The 23954-nt window shown below is 48.0% G+C and overlaps 1 protein-coding gene across 1 annotated transcript in view; it reads left to right on the forward strand.

The window, feature by feature from the left end:
- Positions 1-23954, forward strand: part of LOC147684616 (uncharacterized) — a 153026-nt gene that overhangs the window by 63277 nt on the left and 65795 nt on the right. Inside the window, exons 4-7 of the mRNA XM_086939720.1 lie at positions 10580-10692; positions 12775-12833; positions 19148-19314; positions 21217-21379. Of these exons, the coding sequence (XP_086795846.1) occupies positions 10580-10692; positions 12775-12833; positions 19148-19314; positions 21217-21379 (502 nt within the window). The remainder of the gene's footprint in view (positions 1-10579; positions 10693-12774; positions 12834-19147; positions 19315-21216; positions 21380-23954) is intronic.

Raw genomic sequence — 23954 nt, forward strand, 5'->3', positions numbered from 1 at the left:
CCGGCCCTGTTTACAGCGACAAGTAAACAGACGCCAGCTTCTGCAATGCGTCACATGACCATCCGAGCAAAGATTCAGCAGATTTGGGCTAGCATGTCAAATTGTGTTAGTTGAGCCATTTCTAAGAGGTCACCCAGTCCTCGGTAAGGTATGGGAGCGTGCATGTGTATTGTATTGTAATTTCATTTGTATTGCGCTTACTACCCCTGACAGGATGTTAAAGCGCTTTTTCGGTGAGTAGCGCGCTACTCCGGGACCCATAGAGGATTAGTGTTGAATTAGTATAGTGAAACATGCAAGTGTTTGGATTCAGAAGGATAGAAGAGGAAAAAAGGTTTGTATTTATATAGCGCTTGTTACCCCTGATGGGGTGTTGAAGCACGCTACTCCGGATACCCGTAAAGGATTAGTGGTGAATTAGTATGGTAAAATATGAAAGTAATTTGAGTGGTGGATATTAGTCAGTTATTTGGAGTTGCAATTTGTATGCGTGAGTATGTGATCATGCATGTTAGTGCTTGTGTGGATGTGCGTGGACGTGTGTGTGTGTGTTTTTGTATCCGCACATGTGTTTTTGGTGTTTCTGCACGTGTTGCACGCATGCGCACTTCCCTCCAGCCTGCTTACCACCAGGCGGGCCTCTTTGCCATCTCCGGCCGTTGTCCTACCTGTTTTCTTCAGTGCTTGTAATAGTTGTGCACTCGTCATTAAGTAACCAGACCACCACAACTGCAAAACCAGCCAGCACACATTGTCAGAAAAAAACACAGTCCATACTGGCCATTTGAAAGAGCCCCTCCCAGACTGCCCACCTGCTGCCTGTTGGCCCGACAAATGTGGGTGTTTACTTTGCACCCTAGGGTGACCAACCGTCTGTAAATTTCACGGACAGTCCATAAATTGGACCTCACGACCTAATTTTGGGCCTTTTCAGGGAACATAGCTGTTCCCCTGCAAAAGGCCTCGGCTCCCTGATGTCGCCACCTCGCACTCCTCTGAGCACAAGAGCAGCCCCACCACGCCCATTGTGAGTCTGTGTGGGGCTGATTGCCACATACAGAATGACAATGGGTCAGTCTAGGCTGGCACAGCAGGTGGTGGCCTCCTCCAGCCTTGGTCCAGGGCAGGGCATTCTGTCACATGGAAGTGCAAAAACGCCCATGCTGCTGCTAGGTGAGAATCCAGTTAACCAAAGGAAGGCGGTGAAAGAAGTTCAAAGGAGAGGTTTATAGTTATAGTATAGCAGCCATGGTTGCTGCTTTTTTTATTTTATGCAACTAACAACCATTGACAAAGCCAAGAGTTCTGGCTTGTTGTAGGTGTAACATTACTTGTTCTAGGTGTAACGTTACTTGTTGTGTTATGTATATGGATGCAATGACAGAAGCAACAAAAATACCAGTCGGGCGGCACAGATTTTTAGCTTATGTGTTTTAAGCCACGCATTTTATTACATCGAACACCCTTTTGGAGAGATCCCCCTAGTTTTTTCATCTCACTTAAAGCTCTGGAAACAACACCGTGTCACAGTTGCCCCATGTCAAGGCACCGTGCATCATGCATTACTCATGCCTTCCACTTTTGCAGACTGCCTATGTGCAGGGGCATAGCGAACCCTGCCCCCCCCCCCCCCCCCCCCCCCCACCTCCCCCACTCCACCCCTGGCTTTAGGAACTACAGCGAGGGTGGAGTTCTTGATGGATCTCATAATTAATGTGAAAAGGTGAGTGAGTAAGTAAGTGAAGGGATGGCTGGATGGATGGCTGGATTGATGAGTCAAATGATGGATGGATGAGTGAAAGGGTGGATAATGGGTGAGTGAATGGGTGGATGGATAAGTGAAATGATGGATGGATTGATGAATTGATAAGTGAAAGGGTGAATGGATGGAGAGATGAGTGAAAGGCTGGATGTAAGGCTGGGTGAGTGAGTGAAAGGGCGCGTAGATGGACAAAAGGAAGGATAAATGAGTGAAAGGGTGGATGGATGAGAGAAAGGATTGATGGATGAGTGAAAGGATGGATGAATGATAGGTTCAATGGATGGATTCATGAGTGGATGAGTAGATGGATGAGTGGTGGATGGAAGGATGGATGGCTAAGTGAAAGGGGAATTGAAAGAGAAAGGGGGATGCATAAATGGATGACTGAAGGGGGGCGCTAGAGGGCGCACTTGCCGAATGGCTGCTCTTGTGTGAAGCTCCGGCCGCCTGGCATGAGTATCCTTCCGTAATCCTTTCTTCCCTGCACGCACCCGCCCGAAAATCCACACGGGGGTACGCCAGGGGACAATGAACACTCGGTGAAAATCTGGAGGCGATCCCCCCTAGGACACCGGAGTTGTGACCTGCGGAACTCCCCGGCCGGCGTGTGACTGGCCGTGCCGGTGCCTGCTGTCGGCTGCTGACCCTGCGCGAGCCCGGGGATCACCACGAGGCGAGTGGGCCTCCAGCGCTTGGACGGCAGCGCTGCTGCTACTGGCGGTGAGACTAGCGTGGAGAGGGGGCCAGGGAGATACGTGCAGCTCACATAGCTGGCGCGGCCGGGGTGGAGGAAGTGCGGAGCCCCCCGCTGTTTTCGCCCGGCTGAAAGCCCCATTGCTGCAGTGCATGGCGCGATATCTCGGCGCCATAGTGGACTGACTGACATACTCCAATGACATCGTGACGTCCTGAGGCCTGACCCCCCACCACTACATACGGCCTTCAAAACTGCTTGCTGCCGCCTTCACGACGTGCTGCCAGGCCCGACAGCCTAGCACTATTGCGTGGGCCCTCACGGCGCTACGCCTCCTCATTGCTGCGGTGCGAGGCGCTACTTATAGGCGCCATAGAGAACTGCCTGAGCACTCCTGCAGCGGACCCGGAACGGCGCTATTGGGTGGGTCTTCAAGGCGCTGCATCTCTGGCCGGCGCTCCTGCATTTGCTCCCAAGGGGCCGACACGAACTGGCAGAGAGATTCCAGGGGGTAGCCTGAGAGGCCCAGTAACCTGCCTTGCAGTCACGACCTCGGAGTCTGCCTGTTGCCGGTGCCGCAGCGAGCGGACGTCTTGTGGCGCCTGGCGCCCCTGCTCCTACCCTGTAGGCGCTATATCACTGGGCTGCCGTCCCTGCGTTGTGAGGCCTGTCTGCTCCTGCACTGTACTCCTTCTCACGGGGGTCACCCCGCAAACGACAGCTAACCTCCCCCAGTGATCGGCGCGACAGCTACGTGATAGACATTGCTGCGCCGCACTACATAGAGTGGGATCGCTATATCCTCTATCAGCCTCCCTCCAATAGTGGTGCAGACGGCACATAGGCGCAGACAACCCTTATTCATCTTGCCACCATGGGGAAGCCGGACAGTCGCCAACCCAAATTGCAGTTTGAGACCTCGGCGCAGAAAAAGGCGACAAGACACACTGGAGACGTGGTACCGCCCCGAAGCCCGGTAACGGAGGCCTCGACATCAACCCAGCTGACCCCAGATATGACCGCAATCCTGCAAGAAATGCGACAGGGCTTTGCGACAGTGGTCGATAAAGTGGATAGACTCACGTCCAGGATGGACGGCATAGCCCAGAAGATAGACGTCCATGAAGAACGCATATCTGAGGCGGAACGCAGGATATCGGCACATGATGACACGACCGCGGCTCATGACACTCGCCTTGCCAGGATGGGCAACGTCCTGAGGGTAATCGCTGCTAAGAACGAGGAATTGGAAGCTAGGAGCCGGCGGAATAACATTCGAGTCACGGGCATTCCGGAATCGACCAACACGGGGAGGATGGAAGTATATGTCGAGAAACTGCTCTCAGCAACAGTCGGGGCAGACGCTCTTTCGGCTCACTTTATTGTGGAACGTGCACACCGCTCTCTTGGGCCTCAACCCCAACCGGGGGCACCACCGCGACCCATAATTGCACGCCTCCTAAATTACCGAGATCGCGATGCGGCGCTTAAGGCAGCCAGAGCAAACCAGAATCTGGCATATGATGGCGTGCCCTTCTCGATATACCCTGACTTTACCCCGGTGGTCCAAGAACAGCGGCGGAAATTTCTTGCTGTAAAGAGGAAGCTTCGAGATTTGAACATTGACTATGCTCTCTTATACCCGGCCAAGCTGCGAGTCACACACCAAGGTACGCAGCACTTCTTTCTCAACCCACAACAGGTCGAAGACTACATTAAATCCTTGCCCAAAAGATCCAGGCGACCTGCGGACGCTGAAGACTTAAATGCATCTGGTCCTGAGTAGGGGGCGACTGGCTCTCTTCGGATACATCCTTCCACAAGTGGTGGATTCGTCTTCACTCCCCTCGCTGCTGGGGGGAATTCATTCGACTAGGAGATAGCTGCCGCTACCCCTGGGTACCATGGACGGGTGCTGCACCGTGGATGGTAATGTATGCCAGGCACCACCCCCCCCCTCGTCCCTCTCTGCTCCACGGGTGAACCCAGGAATGGACATGCACGGAGTGGGATGGCTGGGGGTGGTAGACCGTGCACCTCTGATGACCCCTAATGGGTGTTCCCCAATGACATTGACTTTGTTGCTTGTTTGTTGGTTGCTAACTAGCACTGTTTTGGGTAACGGGTGGGGGGCGGGACAGGGACACTGGCGAGTTGGGGTGGCTTCAGTGGGGGGGGGGGTGGTTGAAAGACTGTCTAGTAGAACGAACTTACGCTGGGCGCAGTAGATCTTCCGTTGGAATTGTTGATCTGCCTCGCTATTTTTGGTTACATGCTGTGGACCGTTTGTCCCTTTTCCAACTAGGCCTGAGGCCTGGAGTTATCCGGGGAGGTATGGGGGGAGGGGACTGCTGGGGTTACTGTTGGGTTTCAAGTTTTGACATGTGCATGTGGTGGTCTGAACTCACACATTTGCCCTTTGGAGGGCTCCGTAATAGTGGCCGGGGGGCGCGGGGGCGGGGTGGGTGTGTTGCGCACTACTTATGGCAGAGTCGTGACGGAGGTGTTGGGGGTGATTCATTTCTGCTTCAGTTTCTGCTTCCGCTTGAGGGCTTGGCACTGGTCCGAATGTATAATGTTCTATTTGTTGGGAGGATGGGCTTGGCAACCCTCCATGCTCTGATCCCGCGGTTATGGTACTACACGTTTACATGGATTACACACGCCTGAATGTGATTACTTGGAATGTGAGGGGGCTGGGAGATCATAGGAAGAGGAGACAGATATTGAGCTACCTGGATCGCCATAATGTTCACATTGCTTTCCTACAGGAAACGCACTTTGCGCCCCACAAATCGCGAGCCTTTGGGAGCAGGTGGGCTTCTCACTCGATCTTTGCTAACTACTCCTCATATGCCCGAGGTACGGCCATACTAATTAAGAGATCCACACCTTTTCGGCTGGCGGGCTCCAAGGTAGATCCCCAGGGGAGGTACTGTGTGCTATGGGGTAGGCTGGGACACATGTCAGTGACACTTGTCTGTTGTTATGGGCCCAACACGGATGACCCGCAATTCTTTACCTCACTGTGGGCGGCGATAGTTGAGACAGGTCCACAACACCTCATATGGGGTGGAGACTTCAACATAACCCTGCACCCCCCCATGGACAGACCACACCCTGCCCCACATCACTATACTAACGGGCGCGAGGTCCTTAGAGCGACTATTGTTGGTAACAATCTCATTGATGCCTGGCGGGCACACTACGGGACTAGAGAGGAAGGTACACACTTTACTGCGCAAGCTAAGTCATGGGCGAGACTTGACTATTTCCTCCTAACCTCACAACTGTACACAGCACTAATACATGCATCTCATCTCCCCAGGACCTACTCCGATCACTCTCCCGTTTTGATCACGTTGGCTGGTTCTGAGCTAGGCCCCCCAGTGACGGCGTGGCGCATGCAGCCCGCTATGTTATTGGACGCGATATTCCAAGAGGAACTCCGTGAAGAATGCCTAGACTTCTTCAAACGCAACAAAGACTCAGTCCAAGACGTTGAGACCATATGGGACGCCTTTAAAGCCACGCTCCGAGGCTTATGTATATCGAAGGGCTCGGGAGTGCTCAAGAGCATACTCACTCGATTACGCAGCATAGAAGCTGAATTACGCAGTGCTGAGAGCCGTCTTAGGACGCACCCTGACACGGCGACCCTCGCTACCATCCGCGATAAATTGTCGGAATTCTCAGAGGAGGCTGCTCGGGAGGTGAAGTTTCGGAACAAATACTGGGTGGCCAGGAGGTATGGAGAGGGGGAGAGGCCTGGGAAGGCTTTAGCAGCAACGGTCAAACTGATGCGATCGCCGACGACAATATTGGAACTTGAGACGGCGGAGGGGCTGGTACTTAGAGACACCACCCAATTCCTTAACGAACTTGTGCGACATTACAGTACACTATACTCCACTAGCAGACACAATGAGCTCACGTTGGATGACTATTTGGCAGATATCTCCTTGGGGTGGTTGAGTGATGCGCAGAGAGCCTTCTTGAACGCCCCTTTTGAGCTGGATGAGGTCAGGGAGGCCATCATGGGCATGAAGTCGGGCAAAGCCACTGGTTTAGATGGCATGCCTATAGAATTCTACAAGACTTTCATCGACTTCATGGCTCCGGTGTTGCGGGAGGTCTTTGAGGACGCCTTGGAGGTGGGCCATCTCCCTGCCTCCATGAGAGTTGCCCTCATCACGTCGCTGCTTAGGCCTGGGAAACCCGCCTCCAGCTGCGACTCTTACAGACCTCTATCCCTGTTAAACTGCGACGTTAAAATTCTTGCGAAACTGATTGCGACGCGCATAGGCCTCCTCCTGCCTGCTCTTATTCTTCCGGACCAGTCCGGATTTGTCCCTAGAAGGGCGACATCGCATAATCTCCGTACCTTTTTTTCAGTATACGACTCTGTCCATGAAGATCTCCCTATGGCAGCCATTTTTTTAGACGCCACCAAGGCGTTTGACTCGCTCGAATGGGACTATGTGTTTAAAGTTCTGGAGCGAATGGGTTTCCCGCCTGTCTTTATTTCCTGGATTAAATTATTGTATACAAATCCAACTGCCAGAGTACTCATCAATGGGAAATTGTCGTCGGAATTCCCGATCACCAGGGGGACAAGACAGGGGTGCCCACTGTCCCCTCTCCTGTTTGCTATAGCCACTGAACCTCTGGCGGCTATATTGCGACAGCATCATCAGGACAGGGCAATGCGCTGCTTTCAGAGACAATTACTCGTCTCTATGTATGCTGACGATATCACCCTCTATGTTCGCCACCCAAGCGATAACTTGCATCCTATACTTCGTGAATTCATTCGGTTTGGTGCCCTCTCGGGGGTTCAAATCAACTGGAAGAAATCATGTATCTTCCCCCTTACTGCCTCGACAGTTCCATTCCCACTGGAATTCCCACTTGCCTGGAGCACGGGGGATTTTAAGTACCTGGGTATACATGTGGAAAGGAGTAGAGAAGAACTGATGCGTGCAAACTATGGCACTGTGATGGACAAGTTGAGCGACAATATATCTAGATGGATCACGCTCCCTCTTTCCATGGCGGGTCGTGCCTCGTTAATCAAAATGATCATACTCCCTCAACTTTTGTATCTATTCTTGAATATTCCGTACCACCCCGGATCCTATTTTTTTCGTCTGCTACGTTCAGAATTGCTCCGACTAGTGTGGGGTGGTAAAACGCCCAGACTCAAATGGGAGATTCTTGTCCGGCCATTCGCACAAGGGGGATTTGGCATCCCTGACTTTGAACTCTATTACCGGGCTGCACAGGCTCATTATGCGTACTTTTGGGTGCGCCAGCAAAGATACATGCCTCAACTGGCGGCGGAGCACTGGTTAGCACACCCGATCCCCATTGAAGGCGCGCTCTACTCCCAGGTGGAGGGTAGGGACAAGACCCCTTCCACTGTGTCGAGCACTGTGACGGCATGGCACTCTATTATGTCCAAGCTGGACTTGCACTTCTTATACGCACCGAAACTGCCGCTGGCCTACCACCCACAGCTGCCGCTCCTACAGGAGGCTGGCTTTCAAAGACTATTGAAAAAGATTGGTGTTGCTACGTGGGGGGACATGTACCTGGATGGCGTCTTCCGAACTAGGGAACATTTCTATGAGGGCATCCACCGACACCTATGGACTTGTTTTATTATGTCAGACTCAGACACGGCCTACAAGCTATCACGCCTGATTTCCCCTGCGAGCCCCCGGTGCTACCCCCCTTGCAAAACATGCTGCTTCACGATCATCCTATTAAGCTAGTATCTACACTCTATAAAGCTATACGGGCCAACACGACATACACTGATCTGCCCGCTAGGCAGAAATGGGAACAAGATCTAACCTTGACTTTCACGGACACGCAATGGGAATTTTGCCTGCAGCAAACTGAGCGCATTTCATCTAACAGCCGTTATAGAATAATCCACTATAAATTTCTGCACAGGCTATACCACACTCCAGCGCGTCTTCACAGATTCAAGCTTAGGCCTACAGATGCCTGTGACAGGTGTGGGGCCCCGGGAGCTGATTTCCTTCACCTTGCATGGGGATGTCCTGCAGTGAATGAATACTGGACTCAGGTGTTTCAGGCCCTCTCCAAAATGATACACATGACGGTGGATCCATCCCCATTGGTGGCCCTTCTGGGGTATGTTGCACCTCTTCAGGCGGCTCACCGCAAATATGTGGCACTAGCTATGCTTCTGGCTAAACGCAGGGTGGCCTGTAGATGGGGGCGGGGAAGGGCGCCCAAATTCAAGGATTGGTTAAGTGATATGGTATACTGCCAGGAACAATTGAATACCTATTCTGAACTTATGCCGCCTACTTCTAGGCCTACTGACATATGGGCCCTGTTACAATGTTATTTGGTAACCGATCCGCCCGAGGATGACAGCGAGTGAAGGTGGGCGGTGGAGTACCTTTGCTGATATGTCTTGAGCTCGCACTATGGCATCTGGATTGCTGGATATGGCATGATATGTTTGCTGCCTCTCCCCGCTCCCCCCCCCTTCTTCCCCCCCCCCCTCATTCCCCCCCCCTCCCCCTTTCTGCCCCCCCCCCTGCCCCCCCCGTTCGAGACCCTATGTGAAGTACCTCATCCTCAGTGACGTCCAGGGATGCCTGTCTGCCCACTACTTCCGATACTGTGGCTCAGCCTTCCCTCTTCTGTGGTCTCGTGACTCTGCCACTCTGATAGCACCGAGCCTACCGAGAGTAGATATGCCCACCTAGATGCCCGTGTGCCCCCCCCCCATCCCCCCCATCAATCCTGAGTTTGTATGGACACTGCACATGTCAATGGTTATATAAAAATTCAAAAAACTCGAGACTCATTTATTTAGCTGTAAGACGCGGCACTTGTCACTTAGATGGAACTGTTGGCAAAATTGTTTTCAAAGCACATGCATGTCGAAAATGATTTGTATTTCTGTAAGCACTGATAGCGGCCGGCCTCCGGGTTGTTGGCGAGACGCTGTGTATTCCTGACAATGCTCAATAAATGTCTTGAACCAAAAAAATAAATAAATAAATAAAATAAATGGATGACTGAAATGGTAAATGGGTGGAAGGATGAGTTACTGGATGGATGAATGTGTAAGTGAAAGGATGGCTGGATAGGTAAATGGCTGGATGGATGAGTGAATGGAAGGATGGGTGGAAGAGTGGATGGATGAGTGCACGGATGGATAGTTTGAAAGGGTGGATGGATGGATAATGGATGAGTAAAAGGGTGGATTGAGGGATGGATGTGTGAAATGATGGATGGAAGGAAACGTGATGGATAGGTTTGTAAATGGTTGAATATGGACATGAATGGGCACACAGATGGAAGGCCAGAATGACTGGTGAAAGACTGAATGATGGATGAAAGTATGATTACACATTGTAAGCCCCATTATCTTAAGCAACATTTCATATACACTGACTTTCCCATTTATATGAGTGATTGTCTCTATATAATATGTGTGTGTTGTAACGCAATCCAACACTCTGCCCCACATACTTGGGATGAGTAGCACTATAGAAGAAATTATATACAGACGAGAGAGGGTCTATGTGAAGATGAGGGGCGCCATGGGAGGGTGGTATCAAGGCCAGACTGGCCGCACCGGGCATCGGGCGTTTTCTCTGGGAGCTGGAAAGGTGGGGGCGGTTTTGTTACCACAAAAAGACCTGCACATTTGCTTAAAGCTGCGCGTATACTGACAAACATGAAGTGCACAATTATCTCAACGTAATATAAACTTATTTGTACTTGTACTTTAGTGGTTGTCTATTTACTTACTTGTATACTACTGCGAAACCTCCTCTGATGTATCTGTGAAACGTACCTTTTGTCCTGAATTTTGACATCCTGTCCTGAATTTGTGTCCTGAATTTTGACCCTTTGTCCTGAATATTCACACTCGCCGTCCTGAATTTGCACCCATGCCAGTTGGTCACCTTATTTGCACCCCATTACACCGCAGGCCCACTCCCTGCCAGGGACTGTTGGAAGATGCTCTGGGCAGAGTCCCAGCTGTTTGCCCCCCCCCCCCCCCCCCCCCTCCATGGCGCGCGAGGTTCTGAAGCTGCTTTTATATGTCTTTTTTCCCCCCTCAGCGCGGGAGCTGAATGTCACCTTCCAGCTGTCCCTGGAGACGGGGTTTCCGGAGCCCTTCGACAGCGCGGGCTCCCTGCAGCACCAGGCCCTGCTCCTGAGCTTCGAAGAGACGGTCAGTTCCTCCATCTCCAGCACCCGGCTTCTTATAGCGCTTCGAAGAGGGGGCTTTTAAAAAGACAGCGTCTCGCAGTGGGGTCCTTTGCATATAGATTCATGTCAGGGCTGAGACACATTGAGCTTAGCTATAGGGAAACCAGGACCCCTGGGGTGGGGGCTTTACTCTTAACAGCATTTGTAAGTAACAAAAAAAATGTTGGTATAATTACACTCCCTCAAAGCACGAGAACCAACCGGAAGTTACCAGCAAGAGAGAGAGAGAGGCATTATGGGGCAAGCTGGCAGGGTTTCATGGTGAGGGGCTTTGCACTGGCGCAGTCACTCAGAAAGAACCAACTGAGGTAAGCGAGGCAAGGCAGAGCATCATGGAAATTCCAGTCCACCAGTTACAAGTGGTTTAATCACTATGCAACTATTGCAGAAAACTCAATAGAAAAGGCTCATGGGAAATTCAACTGGTTAAATAAAAATGCCAGCCAAAGTCCTTAAGGCAGTCGCAGCCCGTGCAGGTAAGAGCGGTGGTGGGGGATTTCGACAAACGGCGAAGAGGGAAAATGAATAATTTATTTAATTTTCCCTCGTGGTTGTCTCTTGAATCCACTCCCCAGCCTGGCCCAGCGCTCTTACCTGCGTGGGCCGCGGCTGGCCTTAGGTGTCCCAAAGCTCATCCGCTAGCAACTGGATCCTGTAAAAAACATTTATGACTGGTCAACCGGCCTTTACTATTCTTAATTCCACACATACTTACCTCCCAAAAGCAGCATGTGTGGCGTTAGCAATAGTAAATATATTTTTATTGTACCGTATGTGCAGTCGCGGCGGGTGCAGGTATGCGCAGCGGGGAGCAGGGGGAAGTCAACAAATGACGGAATAGGGAAAATAAAACAAATAAAACCGTTGTCTATCAACTCAACCCCCCCCCCGTGCCCCGCCCCACCGCACCACGCTTACCTGCACCGGCTGCAACTGCTTATGTGTGATTGATATTATGGTAAATTGATATTAACAGCCTCGATATTGTGTTATACCACCCACAACCATTGTGAAAAACACAGGGGGGTCATATTTATAAGGGGACTGCGTCACTGGAACATCACTTTTACTGACTTTTGGGTGGCGCAATGCCCTGCACTATATTTACAAAGTAGTGTTAAGCCACTTTCTGTGGCTTAACACCGCTTGTAACTTTGGTACCTGCGTATCTGCGTGAAAGGGGCGTGCAGTGGGTGTCCCTGTGGGCGTTCCCCCATGACACCCATTGCTTTTTGACCCTGCAGCAGATTTACAAGGATCTGTGAACCTGAGGCAGCGCCCAAAACTAACGGAATGCAATAGCAGGCGTTAGAATGGCACAACGAGGAGAAATACCTTTATTTATCCTCGTTTTTGCTTTTTCTCTGTGTGCTGCAGCACACACAGAAAGAGCAAAACGCCATTAATGATTTTTTATGTGCGAGAAGGTGTCCCTTTCGACTCATAAACAAGCCTTAAATAATGACGCTTTGCTTCTTCATTGTGTGTTGCATTCTTGCCTCTTCTAGGTGCGCCGCACATAGCAGCACACAGAAGTAACAAATCACCATTAGTGATTGTTTATGTGCAGGACAGTCATCCCTGCAGAGCGGGCACCCTTGCACTATGGCGCAAGGGTGTCTTTGCTGCTGCTATTTTTAGTGCCAGCAAAGACATATTGTTGTAAATAGGACGCATCCCTGCGTTTTGGAAATAGCAGAGCGCGTCGCTGCAAAATCTGTCGCAGCGCCGCCCTCCGCTATTTCCTTGTAAATATGCCCCAGGGTTTGTAAAACTGATGCACCCTCTGGGCCAGGGTCTGAAACACCCTTTTCCCTGATAGCCAGGGCGGAAAGGATTGATTTACAAGTTATGGAGGCAGAGACCTAACCCCGGTTTTACCTTTGACCCGGATATGGCTCTTTCTCGAACATTTTCTTGCAGGCCTTGGGCAGGCGCACAGTCCCATCTGCACAAGGGATTATTGGTGACGTTTGTAGCAGGGGGTGGGTGTTTCCTCTCCTATCACACGTGGTAGTGATTATTCTCCCTCGCTCTCTTCCAGGTTTCTCCGTTTTATAAATCCGTGCCGGGCTTCCTGTGGCTGGAGGTGCTGAGCGTCAGGTACAGTCCCGGCCGCCTCACCAAGGGTCCTCCCCGTCCGCCATCTTGAGCGTCTCTTCCTGTGCCTCAAACTGCCTATTTAATAGAAGGTGTAATTGAAACAGAAACAGGCCCGTTCAAAAAAGCTTCATGTAACACATGTGATCTGCAAGGACATTTTAAGGATTTCGGGGGACCCTGTTCAGAACAGGTTCAAATTTATAATTCAATTTCAGGTCTTTCACGTCCTCCTCGCCAGGTCACTGGCAGTTCACAAGAACACTTGTGCAAATTATAAATGTGTTTACTTACATCTGTTATTCTGGGTAGTGATAGTTGTTTTAAACATTGAAACACAGCAGCAACTCTCTAATCTTAATGCAAATAATCTCTGTGACATCCTTCAATTTCTCTAAAGTGAGGTCCTCTTTTGATCTAAAAGAATTTTTTTTATGGATGTTGCATGAAACATTAACACAACATTGTGTCTGCAATAGACTCACACACATCACCCACATTAAAAATAATTTAAAGGAGAACGGTATTTAAAACAATCTGTTTAATAATTATTCAAGGTCATTAGGGGAAGGCTCTCTGCAGAATAGAGATGGCTCTATCAGGGGGCCCCTTAAAAAGGTTGGGCCCTGGGCCCGAGCCCACTTTGCCCTTTCCTTAAAACGTCTCTGGTTGATCTGTTTAATGTGCAAGTTGGAAAAGGTACAGGCCTTGATTCAGCAAACAGTAACAGCAACATGGTGATGGATAGAACACTTAAATCACTGGCAATCACTCTGGCTGCATTCCAATCCGTTGTTTTTCGTCCACCATGCCACTCTAGACAAAGTCCTGCTTTATCCAATTAGCACCAGCCCTGCTCATCATGGGAACAGTCCGTCCCAACGTGCCATGCAAAGCCCCTTCCAGAAGGGACCACAAGCAACTCCAGACTGGTTTTGGTCTTCTTGGGGCTCGTCAGTAGATCCGAGCTTGAGTCCTATGGGACAATGAGCGTGGGACCCGCACAATGTAGCCCAAGTGATTGCCAGTGACTGAGGTTAATTCAAGCATTCTACCCATCACCTAGTTGCCACATACATGTAAATAGACTGATTCGGGCCGGATACTCCTGATTTTCGAAGCTAAAAATGGCTTTATTTTGACTGTCTCCCGCCTGAAATTGCCTCTCTTTCAATAGAAGTAAATGGGAGAGATACATTCTCCCTATTACATTTTCAAAACCTTCCACTTTCATCTTCTAAAATGTTGGCATGTATGTTGCTGTTGCATTTGATGCTCTAAGCGCAACGGGTATGTCCAGATATGGCTCCCGTGATCACTGTGCGTCACATTGTTGCAGTTCATTCAGTGCGGGCACTTGTAAGGTGACCATGATAATGCATCACATATGCATCATTGCCCAAAGACGCTTTCCAGGGCCTAGGACGACAAACCCTCGGCCTGGGCTCCGGCAGGCCTTCACAAAAGTATCCAAAGCATATTCGCAGCAAGCTGTACGTTGCAGACTTGGAAGTTTCTTGATATAGGATCCTATAGGTTTCAGCAGAGCCATCGCGCCGTAGCCAAGGGTGATACAAGCACCAACGTCAAGCTCGTACCCAACCTGACGAGGGACCCGGAACACAACCTGGATTTTACTTTGTGTTGTATTGTAGTTGCATTTATACGCTGCTTCATACTCCTGATGGAGCACTTTGCTATATAGAAAACAAGAAAGGCTAGCACCGAATCAGATAATTGCACACATGAGTTGGGCATCCACAACAGGAGGCAAATGAACCCGGATATAGATGCTGTGTCGGGGGGAGCACTGAATCAAGAGTGTGCTTTTGTATCCGCCCATTTTTTATTTATCTTTATTTGCAAAGTTTTATATAGCGCTGGCTAGACCCGGAGGTATCAGAGCGCTTTACACGAGGATCAGCGAGTTACAGTTTACATAATTACATCAATTACAGGAGCCAAGTATAGACATTGGAGAAAAACATGAGATTACACAATAATATGAGTTATTGGCACGAAGCACAGCCAAGACACACGTCTATGGGGAAAGAAAGGTAGAGGGGGATGGTAAACAGAGGTAAGGGATGCAGACAGAGTCAGGCAGGCAGGCAGCCCGCACGGGGGAAAAGTACTTCAGGGGGAACGAAGCGGTCAAAGTGAAAGACAGACAAAACCGACCTGAGTATTGGTGAAAGTATACAAAGGAAAGGGTGGTGGTTGGAGACCATAGGGAGGGTGGACAGGAGGAAAAGGTCAATCAGGTGAACAAGGAGCAGACCAGTAGCAAAGAGGATAGGTCGATATTCACCTTTACGGAAAAGGTGTCATAGGGAAGGTGGTGCATCAAGTAAGTGCACCTCTAAGGACCTGGGGGCAGATGTATCAAAATACCTATTTGCGATTCTCAAATAGTGATTTTTTGAGAATCGCTATTTGAGAATTGCAAAATGGTATGTATCTAAAAAATCAAAATTTGTTTGCGATTTCTTAATATTCCTTATATGCGAATAGCAAATTGCGAATTTGCAATTAAGGAATCATTTCCCACTCATTTCTATGGGCCAGGTGGCCCATAGGAATGAATGGGAAGTTATTCTCAATTTGCAATTCTCAATTTGCGAATCGCAAATTGAGAATAATTTCAAGGGTGCAAGGGTGTCATAAGGACACCCTGATGCAACCCTGAAATTTACATGTGTGCGCATATGGCGCACATACATGCCCTAAGGGCATGTATGTGCGCCACATGGCACCTTCACATATGGCAAAAAGTGCATTTGTGAAAGAAATCGCAAATTACCACCAACCTCAAGTTGGTGGTAATTTGCGACATCTTAATTAGGAATCGCACAACTTGGGTGCTTCATACATAGCATTTAAGGAATCGCAATTTGCGATTCCTTAAATGCTGACGCAAAGTTAAGGAATCACAAATTTTGCGATTCCTTAATTTTGCGATGCGATTTTGAATAATACATCGCATTTTCTGATTTTTTTGTCGCAAACGCTGCTATTTTGTGAATCGCAGCATTTGTGACAAAAAAATCGTTTGATACATCTGCCCCATCATTCCTAAAACCAATGAATTGAGTGCATCAAATTTGAATAAGGCAATTGATTGGTGGGGAGGAAAATCACTCCCTTACCACCTCCCCTCTGGCTACACTGTAGGTTTAGACGCAGAAACAAGGAGGTAGCCTACCCAAAAGTACAACAGAAGCACACCTCTGATTCGCAAAGTGTTGTGCAGCCATATACACGCCCAGCCTTCCGCCAGGCGTAACTGGTTTGTAGACATGGGTCATTTCTAATCCCACATACATTTAAACTGCAATCCACATTAGATACCCACAGCATGCAGTTTCCACTTATGAATGTGTGACCAGCACATGCCCAGTGTGGGGTGCCATATGCAGTTTATCCATCGCTGATGCCCCAGTCCTTAGTATTGTAGTGAGCAGATTTCAGAAATCTTCATTCTCACCCTTGCTAATGCCTGTAGCCCTCCTGAGCATTCCTTAAAGGGGCCAGCCAGGGTAGAGGAAAAAAACAGTTCTCTTCGCCCAGCCCTACATCTCTAACAATCACCAATAAGTGGCATTCTAGAATGTTTGTTTGATGATGTCATCTGGGGCTTGGAGCTCTACTATGAAACCATTCACTGTATGGCGCTTTAAGGTTAGCTCTTCCGCCACCTCTTGGCCTTGCTGGCGTTGGTCAATATGGGCAGCCAATCAGCACACAGCTTTGCAAAACTGAATCCAAGAACCCAATGCTTTGCATTCTAATTATGGGCCCTTATGCACCTTTTAAGCTGCTTTGGAGAATTTTCCTCACTCTTCTATAGACATTTCCCCAGTCCATGGCTAGCTCCTTTTTAGGTCTGGCTCACTGCTTTAGATTTCATAAAAAGCCTCTTGCAATAAAAAATAATCATAGAAATAATACAAACATGTACATATATACATAGAGGGGCTTTCGGTCAGCACTCCACAGCCATTGGTGAGTTTTAGCATCATTTTCATTTTGTTACCGCCCACAAAAGCACCCCGCCTGGGGCAATCGGTCAGTCCACTTCAGCCACTGTCCTGAAAGTGATGGGGGTCTGCCTGATCAGGGGTGCACATCCACCTGGAAACAAGTGTGCTTTTTATTAGTATTCTTTTGATTTGTCTTGCATATGCTTGCGAAAAAAGTCAAGCAAACAGCTTGACATGGACAGACCAGTTGGCTTTGCTAGTGCTTTTTTATTGATACGTTGATGCTCACAATTTTCAACACTCCAACATGTGAACTCGACCAAAGATGTGACCTGAACTTGAACCCCGGCTGCATGCTCACTTTTTGCAAAAATCTTGTACGAACTAAAATGGAAAAATAATGAAACTCGACTTCCTGAGTAGGGCATGTTTATTTATTGAATCATTAGGGAGTTTTATAAAGCACCGCATGTCGCCTTGCAATTACCTCAGGGCATTAATTGTTTTTTGCACTGCAGGAATGCAATCCTCCCCACCCAACGATATATTTTCAGAAATAAGTGCTAGTAAATTCAAACAATTAATTCACGAGTTTCTACTGTGTACATTGAAAAAGGAGCTTCCTTATGGCCAGGTTCTGGATGTGCAATGTTCCCAGAGCACCAAGGAAGGAAAGGAGAGTCCTGTCACATCTAAAAGGCATTAGCAAGACCAATAGGTCTGGTCTTGGCAAGCACGTGTTACTTCAAAAAAACATATTGCAATTATATACCTTAATAAAAACAAAGCCGAAAACAACAATTTGCTGCCTAACCAGGTAGGGGATGGTCAGTTGTTTGGGCAGAGATCCACTTTAAACAAGCATTGACTAAACCAATAGGTTTTTGCATTGGCAAGTTGGTGCAACGAGTATTTTGTGTGCATTTTGTATTGGAAGCATATGCTTGCAAAAAAGATTAACAAAAAGAAAACCTGTTGGCACCTAAACGTGAGGGCCATATGTCTACAAATTTTGGGGGGAATTAAACAGATAATTAACCAGTGCATATCATTTTAATATAACGGTACAGGTGCTTCCTCGTAGGCACGTGTACTTTGAACAGGCATAGAAATCTTTTTTTGGGGTCAATGCATTTCATAAAACCAATGATGCAAATAAAAGGTACTATCGACTTTGAATTACTGTAAATTGAAGACACAGTTGCAACACACAAGGATGACTGAGTGACTGAAACAGTAGAACAGGCCAATGGAGCACGAGGGCTGACTCAAAAGCCCCTAAGTGTGGGTGTAGTTTTTATTTATGAATTTTATTTATTACATGGGACAAGGGAGACAGCTAAAACTGTCTCTAAGCCAGACCTCTAAAGTATAAGCAATTCTGTGAAGGGGACACATTAGGACTCATTTTAGAGAGTCCTTTGTCAACCGCTGCTGGCCAAATATGATTCAAATTCAAGGCTAGAAGTGTTTGTTGGTCAGAGTTTATTTCCAGTTTCTTACAAATAACTCAACCGTGGACTATTATTACGCCTGAAATATTATTAATGAAAGCACGCCTCAATAGAAGATAGCAGCAAGATTTCAGGTTTGACACATTATCCCAAAGAATTCCAAGACTTTGTTGACGTGCAAACGTTTTACCCATAATATTTAAGTTACTCATGTTATTTTGGAGCAGTCCGGATCTGTACCGATATCTCCTCTTTGTAAGTCTTAAGTCTCAACAACATATCTATATTACAACAACAATTAAATGATAGCTGATCAGCCCACTTCTTTGGAGGTATTACTCTTCAGTGCCATGTCCAAATAAAGGAGAAAGGAGATATCTGCTCTACAAAGGCCCAACCAAGGTCACTCCAATAGCCAGGGTGTCATTTAAGGTGCAAAGGGTTGTCTATTTGCAACTCCTTGTGGTCTCCAAGATACTCACCTTTCAGGTGAGCTAGTGCCTATGTACCACCGATGCCAAGACACAGACACTTGTTGATCACCTCTGGGAAACTAGCGAGGGCCTGATGAGCAACACTTCGCCCGAAGCAAATTACTTCAGTGCCACATCTTGGGGTCCGTAGGGTTCTTGGCGGTGCCCATCTTGCATCCATGCTCTAATCCTTGGAATCTTTCTAAAGACATATAGTTGTCCCTTGCAACCTTCATGAATTTGCCTGAATGATTCTAGTGTTATTTGAATAAGCAAATGGGACCCAATTCAGACTTAAAAACTCACCCTTTTACTAACCCGTCCCACTGGGTGTCTCTGGGTCCTGGGGCTGACTGAGGCTGGTTCTGTTGTCCTCTCATCTCACCCTGTTCTTCTCTGTGCTGCAGGGAGGGCAGTGTGCTCCTGGAGTACGATGCCGTCTTTGACGTAGAGTCGATGAACCCACTGATGATGGAGCACCCAGAACATCTCTTGAACCTGAGCCGACTGCCTGATGCCATCTCCGCGGGGCTCTGGGTGGCCGGGCACAGAGTACTAGGCGTTTCAGCGACAGGTGAGAGCTCCTCGTTCTCTTTCTTGGGTTCCAAGGTCTGGCAGCGCCAACAGGTGAGAATGGATGAATGTGCTGGTGAGTGAAAGGGGAGTGCTGAGGGCCAGATGCACAGTACCCTCTTCTTGGGCTTTGCACCTCTCTTTCAAAACAAACCTAGGAAAATAATAATGCTCAATCCCTCAGTCTTTTTCACTCTCTTTCTGTCCTTCTTTCCTTGTGTAGCTTTCTTGCTCTGTTCTCTTTACGTTGTGATCTATTGAGGTCATTGCTTCTTCCTTCCACTTCTCATCCATTCCACTCCTCTGTCATGTCTGATCCTGGTCTGTTTTCTAACCCAGTTCTGTTCCATCACCTTGTTTTGTTCTCTCCCCTTCTTGCTTTATTTCCCTGGACTCGGGCTTTATGCACTCCCATCTGTACTTTGTTTCCTCCCCTTCTTGCTCTATTTCCTTTCATATTAGGCTCTTTGGACTATTTCCTCTGCTTTTTGTGATATTCCCACATCTTGTTTTAATCCCTCTTCTTCCTACGCTCTTTTATTTCTTTGCTCACCTCCCTCTCCTTCTACATTTAGTTCATCTAATTTCCTTGTTCTATTCCATGTTTGACATGTCCTGACGGTGAAAACTCAAAATTGTCGTTTTTCACTGTAGCAACGATGGTGGTCCCGTTAGCTAACATGGAGCTCCCCTAGCCTGCGCGCTAAGTGCTAACTTCCATATGGGACCACCAAACATAGTACTCCAAGGTATCAAATTAATTCTTAAATCCAACCCTACTTAAAGTTGAAGTCGAATTTAAGTAACTTTTAATGATAAGGTACTTCAGAAGGCCACCACTTTCTAGCCCCAAAGTTCCTGTAGCTGTTGCTGAATAACTGGAGCAGTTGTCGCCTGAAACAGCGCTGCCGCCTCTTTGGTAGGAGGTGTAAAGTGCGCCCAAGAAGGGAACAAAGGGTGTGCAGGAGGGAGGAGGTGTGACCGCCTCCTGACAGGATGGTCCAAGGGCCGTGCCGACAGATACCCCAGCTTCAAAGAAGATACTGGGCCTGATTCACAGAACTAACTTAAGACAAAATCCTAAACTTACTACTTTTGGTATTGACAGAAGTTAGGATTTTGTCTTCAGTTTGTCTTAAGACAAACTTAAGACAGACTTAGGACAGACTTAAGACAGACTTAAGACAGACTTAAGTTAGTATTTTGCCTTAAGCCCGTCTTAAGTCTGTCTTAAGACAAACTTAAGACAAAATCCTAACTTCTGTCAATACCAAAAGTAGTAAGTTTAGGATTTTGTCTTAAGTTAGTTCTGTGAATCGGCCCCACTGTCTCTGAGGAGCAAATGTGAGTCGCATCTTAGCTTGCCCGCTTCTTTGTGTAGGTGGATAGGCTGACGTCTCCTCCAGAGAGGGCAGGGTTCTTCATTTACGTTGTTTATTTTCGCACACTGGGGAGGAATCCTTGGTAGATGCTTGCATCAAGGAAGGGCCTGCAAGGGTGAGCTTGTTAATGCTCTAAGAACTGCACTGTCACTGTGAAAGCGTTGTTTTTTACTTGCAGTGCAAGAAAAGCAAAATGCTGTGTTTAACTTTTTTGTTTGGTTTGGAAGCTAAACATCATGCAAATGAAATCTGCACTGTGAATTATGGGGAATAATTTACAGTTGGCTTCTTTTCTAGTAAATGATACATACTACCTACCTACCTACCTACCTACCTATCTATCTATCTATCTATCTATCTATCTATCTATCTATCTATCTACCTACCTACCTATCTATCGATCTATCGATCTATAGAGTCTGTTAAATAAAAATATAAAGCACGCCTTCTTGATAAATTAATGGTGGCTGGAACACTTCCACACTTGCTGTACTCTTCATCATGATATTCTTGTTATGCAGAGCGATGGGCAGACCTGTGTGCCACAGCATATACCTGCGTTGCCGGTTTTACGTGTGCCCACAATAGGAATGGGAACATCACCTGTACGTCCCTGTGCCATGACGGCTTTTGCAAAAATGAAGGAATTTGCACCCACCGCAGGGGTCAGGACCCCATGTGCCAGTGAGTATACGCTCTTTACATCCCCACTGTCCCTTGTCCATCCAGTCGGGTCTCCAGTGGCCTCTTGAGGTAGCAGTCAAGTTAGTCTTCACAAGGTTTATCAAGCGGCCCAGCCCCGAGGAGCCAGAGGAGGTTCAGTCGCAAACCGCACCGAAAGGGCGTATTGCAGTATAGGATTGTTATATCGCTTCATTCCCTCCCCCTCTCAAGTCCCCGAAGTACCTCTGCATGGTTTGGTAGGAGTCTCCTCCGTTTGTTGTGCTTGGCTGCTTCACCTTGGGTTTATAGGGTGGTCTATATGGGAAGCATTGGGTGTTGTCAGTCAAAATACTTTATTTCGATAAATCAATATCATAAAAAGAGACAATAGCACTATACAAGACAAACACATTCTAAAAAACATGAAGTGTTGTGCATGAGTTTCGAGGGATGCTCAATCGTCTTTCAAAAAACCTGTGGCTGTACCTAAACATGTAGTGATGCAGAAAGATAGAACTGCAGTTGGAGTTTCTTAACATGTTCAGGGTGGTTTGGCTACTGATACTATGATTGATTGCAGATGTACTTTGCAGAGTGTGTTTTTTTTAGTTGGCCAGTATGGGGACCATTGGTTTGTGTGTGAGTTTCAGAGAAGTGCTCCATTTTGACCCCGCAAACCTCTGGCTGCACTTACACATGGGACGTGGCAGAGAGGAGCACGAAAGAGGTGCAACATCGAGTCAGGTTTGCATGAGGGCGCTAGCAACGTTTATTCTGGTATGTGAGTGATTAGTGTTCCACTGAGTGTCACAGTAGACTTCCATTCAAGGAATCAATGAATGCATGCTAAGTTGCTCAACAGGTTGGGTTAGCTGGCCTCGCGTTCAAATCCTCTGGTCGAGGCAGCTTTAGCTATACATTGATGGAATCATGTCCTTCCACCCATCACTTATTGTTGTTTTACGTGAGTCGCCCTAGGTGGCATGAACTTGCCCAGACATAGGCCCGCTGTGCATAGAGACCCAGGCTGCACCTGCGGCGTAAGGCCCATTAAGGCTGAAGGGTGCCTGGGTTTTGTAGTCTTCCCATGCAGAGAGCACTAGCCTAGTAGATTGACCTTGGCTATTTGGTTATGGTTTGTCCTCTTCTGTAATGGAACAGATGAGCAAAGAAAACAAATGCAGATAGGAGGCTGGCCGCCTTCTGATAAGTTCATCGGGACCATGGCTGCGCCCACCATCATGCACACTTTGACCAGGCATTACCTCTTGTCCCAAAACCTCAACAGCTTCCATATTTTCTGCTGAGTGTCTAGAAGAAGGATGAAGGTGGAAACTACAGAATATAAACATGGCGCTTGGGGTCTCGGTGACCTTCAGTTCCTGAAGCGAGGCTAGCAGGATGAGAGCTGAGGGTAGAAGGGCCAGTGGCATCAGCTCACTGTCCAGAGCTCCCAGTATCTGGAGGACATGAGCTTGGGGACGGTGTGCAGAAGGTGGGATTAAACAATCTTTAGAGTGTGGTAGAAAGAGCTAGACAAGCACAGTCGCACCTCAGAGAGTACCAGAGGTGAGGCTGCTTGGGGTCTGGTTGCAAAGTATTTCTCTACAGGAGCTACTGTTTAAAGGGGGGCAACCTGTGAAAAGAAAAAAAAAACTGTATCATCAGCAAAAGGATAATAGGATGATGATTTCTGACTGGGTTTTGAGACATATTGTCACATCATTTACTAGGTGGCTTTTTAAAACTGTTTAGGTCAAGAAGAATAAACTGCAGTGGACAGGAAGCAGGATCCTGAGGCTGCTCTTGCCGAGGGGGCTGAAGAACAGCTGGCAGCTAAGATGTGAAGTAGGGTTTTTATTCACTTGTGTGACAACAGCACCCACGTGCAAGCGCTCACCCCTAGACTTCACCCTTTGCTGAATGGTCCTTGTTTTGTCTTCTTGGGAGAAATAAGATGCATGAGAAAGAGCTGGGGTGGGAGCAGATGTACACTGACGGGCAGGTACTAGTTGGAAGGAACCAGTGGCACACAGAGTAATCAAGAGGGGACACTAGTTAGTGGAAATAAGAGAAGAATGATGACAGCAATGAATGTGAACAAAAGGATAATGTTATGTTGCATTATACATTTTTGTATAACACACGTTTAGCAATTATTTGGCCTCTTAGCACTTTGGTGCAGTGCTTGTCTGTGGTTGTGGATTTGCCCGGCGTGCAGGCTCCTTGGGGCATATGTCCATGAACATGCCTTTGCCCAATAAGTAAGTGTGCTGTGGGATGAGTGGAGAGATTGCCTTGGGATGGGGTCCTTATGGTGTGGATCTTTGCAGCCTGCCATCAAAACCTCTGCGGAGTTCATATTACCTGATTTTCTCTTTGGGGTGTATCGCATCGCAGTGCGGTTGTAGGTTTTCTGGCCCTTTGCCTAACCCAAGTCAGCTATGTAAGTATAACTATTCTCCTCGGTCTTACCGGACAGCACAGTGCAGGGGCTGGTTGTTGCTTTTCCTATGTGTTGGTGAGTGATTGTGTCAGTGGTGGAGAGGCAGTGATAGTTGACCTTGTGTAGGTGTTATTTGGCTAAGCCTTGAGG

Source organism: Lissotriton vulgaris, chromosome 10, assembly GCF_964263255.1.
Source record: "Lissotriton vulgaris chromosome 10, aLisVul1.2, whole genome shotgun sequence".
NCBI lineage: Eukaryota > Metazoa > Chordata > Amphibia > Caudata > Salamandridae > Lissotriton > Lissotriton vulgaris.